The 9,911-nt window shown below is 53.6% G+C and overlaps 1 protein-coding gene across 1 annotated transcript in view; it reads right to left on the reverse strand.

The window, feature by feature from the left end:
- Nucleotides 1-8,898, reverse strand: part of GUITHDRAFT_153328 (hypothetical protein) — a 10,860-nt gene extending 1,962 nt beyond the window's left edge. The window contains exons 1-2 of the mRNA XM_005830266.1: nucleotides 8,806-8,898; nucleotides 8,657-8,717 (exon numbers count right to left, since the gene is read on the reverse strand). Of these exons, the coding sequence (XP_005830323.1) occupies nucleotides 8,657-8,717; nucleotides 8,806-8,888 (144 nt within the window). The 5' untranslated portion in view covers nucleotides 8,889-8,898. The remainder of the gene's footprint in view (nucleotides 1-8,656; nucleotides 8,718-8,805) is intronic.
- Between the last annotated feature and the right edge of the window lie 1,013 nt (nucleotides 8,899-9,911).

Genomic DNA, 9,911 nt, shown 5'->3' on the forward strand with positions numbered 1-9,911 from the left:
GAGACAGTGACAGGGACAAAGAGGGGTGGGGATGAGAGGAGGGAGGAGGAGCAGGAGCAGGTAGAGGAGCAGGAGGCGCAGGAGGATCAGGAGGAGGTGGCGGAGGAGGAGGAGGAGCAGGAGGAGGAGGAGCAGGAAGAGGGGGGGGGGAAAGGGGATGGATTGGATGGAGAGCAGAATGAGGACGAGGAAGAGGGGTAACAGAAAGAGAAGGACAAGAAAGTACAGAATAGAAGAGGATGAATATTGGCGAAAATCAGAATATGAAGGCGAGGAGAGAACAGAGTCGAACAAGGAGGAAAGAGAGAAGATGCGAAAGGAAAAAACTGTTAAGGTACAGGAAATGAGCAGAAATTTACTAGATAAGTGTGGGGGAACGAGGAAAGAAATTCAGCAGGAAGAGAAAGCGGGGAAGGGAACAAGAAGTCATATCGAAGCAGAGTAGCGGGCCAGGGAGTAAGTTGTGTATCGCGAGATCAAAGAGGAGAATGAGGGGCAAGAGCACCATCCCCCCCATATGATTGCGCGGTGGGACTAGAGTTGTGGATATACGACAGACGGGGGACAGAAATTGTACTGAGACGGAGATGCGAGGGAGAGAAGGGGGGGGCTACTGGAGGAACTTCGAATATGATCGAGGAAAGAAGGAGCAGTATCATTGTCAGAAGCAGGGTCAGGACCAGGACCAGGACCAGGACCAGGACCAGGACCAGGACCAGGACCAGGACCAGGACCAGGACCAGGACCAGGACCAGGACCAGGACCAGCAGCAGGACCAGGACCAGGACCAGGACCAGCAGCAGGAGCAGGAGCAGGAGCAGGAGCAGGAGCAGGGTCAGGAGCAGAAGCAGGAGCAGAAGCAGGAGCAGGAGCAGGAGCAGGAGCAGGAGCAGGAGAGGGGAAAGTGGAAATTTAGAAATTTTGGTATGAGACAGGAGACGAGGAGATCAGGAGAGCGGGAGAGCAGCAGGAAAGGAGAAGAGACACAGGGGAAGAAAAGGGGAGGTCGGTAGATCTGAACAGAACACAGCTATGTTGTCTTGCGGGCATCAGGAAGCGATCTGGATGGTTGACGAACTCTTACCAGGCGAAAGAGGAGAAATGACTGAGACGAAGGAGAAGGAGAAGGTCAAGGTTGAGATGAAGAAGAAGGCGACGAAGGAAAAGAAGACACAGGAGGAGACGAAGGCCCGCATGAAGACGCAGAAGAAATGCCAGGAAGAAGTGAAGGGCAACTTGAAGAAACGCGCGCAAGTCAGCGACGAGGGGCAAGGTTCGACGTGCTGGCGTACCGAGAGCACGCCCTGACGTGTTGAGTGTAGGGGAAAGAGAGGCAAAGAGGAAGAAGAGCAAGGGCGAAGAGGAGGAGGAGCCGGAAGATAAGGGGAGGGGGGAGGAGAAGGTATCGTTGCCTTGCTGGATGGGATGGTGGAGTTGACATGTTTGATGCAGAAAGCAGACAAGAAGAGATATACGGGTGACTCCTGCTCCTGCTCCTCCTCCTCCTCCTCCTCCTCCTCGTCCTCCTCCTCCTCCTACCACCACCACCACTACTGCTGATGCTGCTCCTGCTCGTACTGCTGCTCGCGCTCTGCCAGATGTTGCTCCTTTTGCTACTCTTTCTGCCGCTTCTGCTCCTGCCGCTACTGCTGAATCAGCAGAAAGACCTTCTCTGCCACATTTTCCCACAACGACTCTCCTCACTCTGTCCAGATCGAGTCTAACATGTTGTATCTTTTGCGCAGTGTTTGTTGGGAACCTCCCATACGACATCTCGCAAATAGACATCATGAAGCACTTTGACGAAGTGATGAAAGGGAATGTGAGTATATCAATGAGAGCTGCCGATGCTGAGGCGATTCCCTGCCTCTCATCTCTCCCTCTCTTTTTTTCCTGTTCTCCTCCTGCTCTCCTGCTCTCCTCTCCTCTCCTTTTTCCTCCTGCTCTCCTTTCTCCTCTCCTTTCCTCTCTCCTTTCTCCTCTCCTCTCTCCTCTCCTCTCCTCTCCTTTCTCCTCTCGTCTCCTCTCCTCTCTCATCTCCTCTCGTCTCCTCTCCTCTCCTCTCCTCTCTCTTCCTCTCCTTTCCCCTCTCCTCTCTTTTCCTCTCCTTTTCCCTCTCCCCTCCTTTTCTCTCCTTTCGCCTCTCCTCTCTCCTCTCCTCTCTCCTCTCTCCTCTCCCCTTTGTACGCTTTGCTTTTCCCTCTGCTCTATCCCCTCTCCTCCCTTCATTCCTCTCCTCCATCTCCTATCCTATCCTATCCTATCCTGTCCCATCCTCTCCTTCCTTTCCTGTTCGCTCCCCAGCCCTTTATCCGATGTGTCCCATCCTATTTCACCCCCGCACTTCTCACCTAGATCTGCAGGGAGTTGTCTCCGTCCGCATGCTCACAGATCGAGGAACAGGGCAGGTGAGCAACAAGTTTGTGCTCGCGTACATGCTCACGCACAACATCCTGTACAGTTCAAGGGAACTTGTTTCATCGACCTGCAAGACACCGTCTGCTACACGTCTGCTCCTCCTGACCCCTTGCTTGCCGCTGAACCTGAGAGACAGGAGGGCGTTGAAGATGCACCATACAAGCTTGGGGGTAAGAAGAAGAGGAAGAGGACGAGGACGAGGACGAGGACGAGGACGAGGACGAGGGCAAGGAGAAATGGGCAGGACGAGACGTGGGGTAAAATCAGCGTGCGAGGGCAGGACGAGAGGAGGAGGAGGAAGAGGAGTGGGAGATGTCTTACAGGAGGAGGAGATCCTGAGTGGTGCGCAGGGGAGAAAAATCAACGTGGAGCCAACGGTGGGAGGAGGAGGCAAAGGTCAGTCAAGAATGGCGAAGCTCTCCAAAAAGGTGAGGGCCAAACAAGGCAGATACGGATTTCAGTCCTTTCGCGTTTTATCTTGACATGTGATGGTTGTATTTTACATCACTTGGCTCCACGGTTGTCGTTTCTAGCGTTTGCCCCCGAGTGACTGACAATCTTTGTAGTAACCATCTGTGTTGTAACCAGCTCTGTTGTGTCAATCTCTGTTCTGTCAATCTCTGTTGTGTCAATCTCTGTCCTGTCAATCTCTGTTGTAACAATTTCTCACGTCAACATCGTGCTACTTTCTCCTCTCGTCACTCCTCCCGTTCCTTCTTCTCTCTTCCCTCCTGACATTTGGCATCGTTGCAGACCAGCTTGATCAGTCAGAAACGCAAACAGCGAGTGAAAAGAGAAAGTGAAAAGAAGAAAAAGACAAACAACAAGAACAACAACAAGAACAACAACAAGAACAACACTTCTTCTTGAATCTGTCCAACCACCTTGTAATTTTTACGTCGAATGACAGTCATGTTGTAACAGTGGTAACAGTGAGGATTTTGGACACATCCCAGTAGACGTCAAATCCCAATGAAAATAATAACTCACAGAAATGGACAAACTCGAAAGAATCAGCATACACATGAAAGTATTCCCATCAAAACTGAAGTCGTATTACTGGAAAAACGATATTGCATCTCTTTCCCTGCTCCTCCTCTCCGCCCTCCCCTTCACACACAAACCCTTATCTCCTCCCTCTCCCCTCCCCCTGCTGCAGTCCTCCAGGCCTCTCCTCCACGCTTCCCTACTGCCAGCACATCCTCCCGCTCCTGTTCTTGAACAGGGGAACCGGCACCGTCTTCGTCTTCCACCCCAATCGCTGCCAACCTCGCCACCACTCGCTCCTCTCCTCCTCCTCCCTCATGCTAGCTCTCACCAGAGATTTGCCTTCACTTTATTGAGATGCCACAGGCTCTCATCACTGTAATCAATAAAACTTGTCACCATGCCTGTACAAAATGCAGGACCAAAGATGGGAAGAACGGGGAAAACGCGTATGAAGGAAGAGGTATAGGAACAGGCAGGCAACGAAGAGGGTAAGGGGAGAGAACAACATCAGACAGGGTAGAAGAGGATATGATGGGATAGAACAGGAGGAGAAAGATGTACAGGGAAGAGCAGGAGAAAGAAGAGCCCGAGCACTTTTCCTCGTGAGAAATCTTACAGCAGGCACAGCGGAAGCAGCGGAGGAGGCAACCTCTCCTCGTTTCATCTGCTTCCCCCTCAACTCTCTCCTCGTCCACTCGAGGGCCTTCGCTGCGCCTTCAGATCAGATTCCACATGCTGCAGCGCCTCCTCCAGCAGCGACGACAAGGACAGCGACGCGGTTTGCGCTGGCAACCCCCACTGGAGCTGAGCAGCGTCGACCCCCGCCTCCGCCTCCGCGCTCTCGTCCTCGTCCATATCCTGAGACGAAGTCGGCATGCCGGCTGCTCTCTCCTGCCGACCGTCCGCCTCTCCTCCTCCTTCCAGCTCAGGAAACCTCTTCTTCCTCGGCTTCGAGTCCTTGGACCCTACCGGCCTCCCGGGTCGTTTCAGGACGAGCTCGGTGAAGCTCTCCTCCGAGTACTCCGCCGCCTCCTTGTTCTCAGCTCTCTCCTTGAAGTACTGCTCCCGTTCAGCTGTCGTCCACATGCTCGCAGTGGCATGCGCCCAGGTCCTCCGATTCTGTGCAGGAGATCAGGGCAGGAGGAGAGGAGGCAAGGGGATGTATGAGGTAGAAGGGAGGCGGAGGTTGTGAGCAGGAGAGGAGCAGGAGCACGCGAGGCTCTAGCGGGTTTTGTGGTATGAGAGCAGAGAGAAGCAAGACAAGCAGGCAGTTAGCAAACACGGAGGACCATGGGAAAGATCAACACAACAAGCAGCCGATGGGATTCAAATGTATACGGCAAATGTCACAGCAGAAGTACAGCACGCCAACAAAGTTTTCACAGTCCACCTACCCAGATGTCTCTAACAGCTTTGGGGCTGACATGATACTCGTTGGCAAGCAACACGCTCGACTGGGTTGTGGAGAAGGAGCTGAAGCCAGCTTCGCCATGTTGCCTTCGAGCGTATATGGCTCGGGCCACTTCACTGGTCAGCGCAGCTCGCAGAGGACGTCGATCACTCAGATCACTCATACTCGCAGAGCCAGGGACTCATCGCCTCATGCCGCATGCGCGTGCAAGTAACATCCCTGACTTCGAATCCAGCTTCACATTCGCTACCTGTAAAACGTTGACATCCCTGTCAAAAACTGGCAGCATGAACAAAGGCAACAGCTGTGCGATGCTCGCTCCGGTATCAACTCTCGAGATCTGGAATCTATGAACTATGCATCATGCACTGTCTACCCTGGACCGTTGCATTTCTCATTCATACACTCTGCCCGTTCCTCTTGTGATACTCAACAAGCTACACGCTTTCGTAAATGCGTATTACTCTTTTTCCTAGATTGGAATGTTGTAGTGCTCATCAGATCAACCAGGAAGGAGCCAAAAGCGCATCATCATGTTACATCTGGGGAATCAACGCCTAACTCCCGCCACAATCACAGCATCAGGCAAGCAATGTTGAACAAACAAGTTCTCGTGCTGCCGTAGGACGTCAGGGTCCTGTTCGTCAGCAGCTTTGCGCATGTTGTCCACATCTCTTTGATGCAGACATGATTTCGTATCGTCATATCACAGCTGAAGCGCAGAGAAGATGACTTCCTTGCGCACCATTCTACTTCTTGCAGCGTAATCCTATGCGGGACTCACGAACTGGACAATTCCGACGCACTGCCTAGAGGACGAGGCATGCGTGCTCAAGGGTGTTTCAGCTTGCGTGCTCACGGAACTCTTTCTACTTGCTTCCTTGTCCTCGCCCTCCTCGCTCTCTTCGCAGCCGACCCTCCCCAGCATCACCTTGCCTGCCCTCACCTTTCGTCCCCCGGCATGGCCCTCGTTTTCTGCTCCGACCTCACAACCCCCATTTCCCCACCCCCACCCCTACCCCCACCCCCACCCCCAAACCAGCACACCCTGATTCTCCTCACCCCTACCATAATCCAATGAACTCACCCCACTTTTAACCCCTCTGGATTGCCCCACCCCACCCGTCACCCCTCTGGATTGCTCCACCCCCACCCGTGTCACAACACACCACCTACCCACCTCCATTGGAGCTTAACCCACGAGGCCACCCCCTTTCCAAGGAACTTGGGCAAGTTGTACCCACCCCCCTCGAGAGGCTGGGCTTGGGTCGGATCTCACCACCCTCTTTGCAGATGTGTCGCTCTGCCCCCCCACCCCTGGTGACACATACAAGATCTATAATAGATTTATGTGGTAGTAAAGAATGAAGTTTTTATGTTATTCTTAGTGCCGTTTCTCCCCATCACGAGGTTCAGGCAAGGGGTGGGGTCCTTTGATATCTACAGTTGGGGTAGGGTTTTTATTTGGTTAGTTAGCCTTCGTTATCGATCTGACCCCAAGAAAAAAGAACCTCCGAAAAGCAAACTTTTCGAAATGCGTCTTGATTGCACTCGAAGTGACGCGGGTGTGCAGGTGTATTTAAGACTAGGAAGGAGGGGTGGTGCCTCGTCGGAAAGAGGAAAGGAAGGAATAGAAACGACACGTGGGTGGGGTGGGATGGGGTGGGGTGGGTGGGGTGGGGTGGGGTAGGGTGGGTGATGGAATGCCGGGGGGTGGGGTAGTATGAATTTGAGGCTGCAGGATTGGGTACGGTGGTAGGGTGAGGGGGGCTGACTTGCAGCATCCCCTCACGATCTCCGATGGACATCTGAAGTTCCACCCCCTCCCCTTCCACCCCACCCCTTGTCGTGGACCCCACTAATCAGAACCCAAGTCGGCGTAACGACCTTACAAGTACAGGAAATCTCGTCAAAGATCACTTATATAAAAACCCTTGACCCTCGCCCCCACCACCCTTCCCCTCCACCCACGCCAGTTGCCTCCCCCGCCTTCCGTACCCCTACCCACCCACCCTCATATTTATGACACTGACTATCAGAGGACCCCGTGTAGCGCAGGATTTCAGATACCAGCAGATCGCAATGGTTGGCAAGATCCATCTCGCACTCGAGATTCAGATCTCAGGTATCTCAAGCGTTTATGACTTGCCAGATCCTTCTCGAATCTCGCCCCTGCCCAAACGCCACAGGACCCACATCCAAACCGGCCACTCATCATGTTTTTGACACTGAATGATCATCCGGCAATCATGGCCCAGTGGGGCCCGGATCATGATACCGGACCAGGCTCGGACTCCGCGGCAAACTGCAAGCACGCGCCGGGCAGCACAGAGGAAGGTCCGAGGGCATCATCGTTCCGAGTCACAGGCTGGCGGCCGGCGGATCGGAGGCTCGGCGAGCTCATCATGTCACAAGTTAAGCCTGCCGTTGAGTCGGCGACCGTCGTTGCCCGCAGTTTTTCAGTTTTTGCAAGCTTTATGATCATTTTCAGAAGTTCCGAGTTCGGATTATCGGCTCACAGAGCGAAGAATGGTCTTTCTTCCCTGAAGTGACAGTGCCATCCGGTGGCCGGGCTGGGCCCGGATGAACTCCGAACCAACAGACACCCGTTCACCGTGACACTGAGAGACAGTGCAGTGCAGTGGACGGTCACTGCTCTTACTGTGACAGGGCCGTGAAACTTGCCACAGCAGTAAATGGCGCTCTGAACAATCTCCAATAATCCGAAACTTCGGCGGATGACTCAGACCCCAGTGAACTAGCTTGATGGAGACTCTTGACAGTAGCACAGAGCCTCGGAGATCGCTGATTGGACGACAGCTACCTTCCGATGATCGCGGGAACTTCAAGGGGACGATCATGGAGCATAACTGGAGGGCCTGAGACTTCAGAAAATCTTGAACCGAATCACTGCTGCGTTTACTAGAACATACATTCACTGCGGTATCAGCCTTGGTCCGGTGTACCACAATATACCTAGTCCTAGACTACTCGTCACCTGACTCGCCACTGTATGCCAATATTTCTCCGTCCCTCAGCACACATCGGCATTTTCCTCTTCCGTCCACCAGCAGCACATCCAGGCCTTCGACGAGCTTTGTTTCTTGCAGTTTTGCGATCATGATCGCAAGCGCTTCTGCATGTGGCTGATCCCCTCCTACCACATACCCTCGGTCGATAGTGCTCGATACTTGCATAGCGTGCAACGGTTTCGAGATCTCGTGCATCAAGTTTGCGAGCTCTTTCGAAACAGATTGTTCTTTGCCTGCGAAGCCAAAGTGTCGCAGCTGCCCGCAGACTCTCCTGCTGTACTCACTCAACGTATTCTTCGGCCCCGCCAACAAATGGCCCATCACAAACGTCCTGACACCCTCCGTAAGAGACACGGTGCAGTCGTACCGTGCTATCGCGATCTCAATCAGCGCTCGATTGTTGACAATGACCCTCATTTTCGCTTCTTCGCTCAAAGCTTTCAGCTTCATTTCCTGCAACTGGTCGTTGAGCGCTTTGATGAATTTGTCCCTGTTGGATTTGAGATCTTCAATCTGTCTCTCATACCTCTCCAGCGTTTGGTTCTTGTCGGACTTGAGATCTTGGATGTCGGACTTGAGATCTTGGATCTGTTTCTCATACCTCTCCAGCGTTTGGTTCTTGTCGGACTTGAGATCTTGGATGTCGGACTTGAGATCTTGGATCTGTTTCTCATACCTCTCCAGCGTTTTGTCCCTCTCGGATTTGAGATTTTGGATCTGCTGTATATCTTGTTCGTACAGGAAAGTTAGGATCTCAATAGCCTTCGCGTTGCCTGAACTTTCTGCTTGTCTTGAAGAAGCTCCGGTGTCGACTCAGCTCTTCCGAGAGCTTGCAGTACCGCCGAGTGAGTCTACCAAAAGGGGCTCTATGATGGAGTTAGGGGGATGAAGAACATCGCAGTAGGAGAAAGGCGCAACGGCATGACAGGGATACAAGTGGTCTCGACAGATTACCTGGAAGGCACTGGCCATGCCGAGAATGCGGCTGCCGCTGCTGTGCTCCAGAGGAGTATGCTGCAACATCGAATCGTCGACATGCTTGATTTCAGGCTCCTGACAGAGTCCACCCCACGGCCCGTCCCTACCCACCCGTGTATGGCATCGCAATCCTACCAGGAACATAATAAACAACTGTCTAGGGGACGAGAGGGTGGGTCAGACCCGCAGGGGTGGGTCATCAGAGGCGCAGGGGTGGGTCATCAGACCCGCAGGGGTGGGGAAGACCCCACGCCGGGTAGAGAAGCTTCCAGATCGAGCCACCCGGCGACGGGCCAGCCCCAAACGCCACAGGGTGAAGAAAATGGTTTTTGATCAGGAGATACCGATCTCCTTCAGAGAACCCTCCGAGCGAGTGGAGAGTCGGGGTCGGAAAGAGTACCACAGAAAAAAAATCTCCAAAAAAAACGTTTTTTTTTGCCTTTATGCACAGAGGAAGGTCCGAGGGCATCATCGTTCCGAGTCACAGGCTGGCGGCCGGCGGATCGCTCGGCGCCGGCGAGCTCATCATGTCACAAGTTAAGCCTGCCGTTGAGTCGGCGACCGTCGTTGCCCGCAGTTTTTCCACTCTGGTGCCCTCTGACTTGCTCTACCTCCCTCCCTCCCGATCTCTCCAGGGTTCGTTCCTCCTGTCTACGCCCAACCCCCAAACCTCTCCTCCCCTACGTTTCGAAAATTCTTAGGAACACTCGGTACCTCGTCCAGTTCGCGCTCCCGCGCTCCCGCGCTCTGCTTCCCTTGCTTTGTGGCATCGCGATTGTAGCGAGGTCTCCAGTGTAACCGAGACATCTTGGTGGTACGTGGCGGCTGGGCGTTGCCAGGCATGGTTATGGGTATGGGAGACGGTCATATTACGAGCGGCCAATGTGGTGATGAACGAGCAAAGAAGATCTGCCATCGAGATGGTATCGGGTTGACATGATCAGAACAAGCGTTTCAAGGCTCATTGCATGCGAGCAGCTGGCATACAACAGAGAAGGGAGGGTTCTCGCGCAAGGCGCGCCTGCTTTTTCTGTCTGCTTGGGGCTGGTTGACATCGAGGTCGAACTTGCTGGGGTGAAACT

The sequence above is a fragment of the Guillardia theta genome, assembly GCF_000315625.1.
Source record: "Guillardia theta CCMP2712 unplaced genomic scaffold GUITHscaffold_47, whole genome shotgun sequence".
Taxonomy (NCBI): Eukaryota; class Cryptophyceae; order Pyrenomonadales; family Geminigeraceae; genus Guillardia; species Guillardia theta.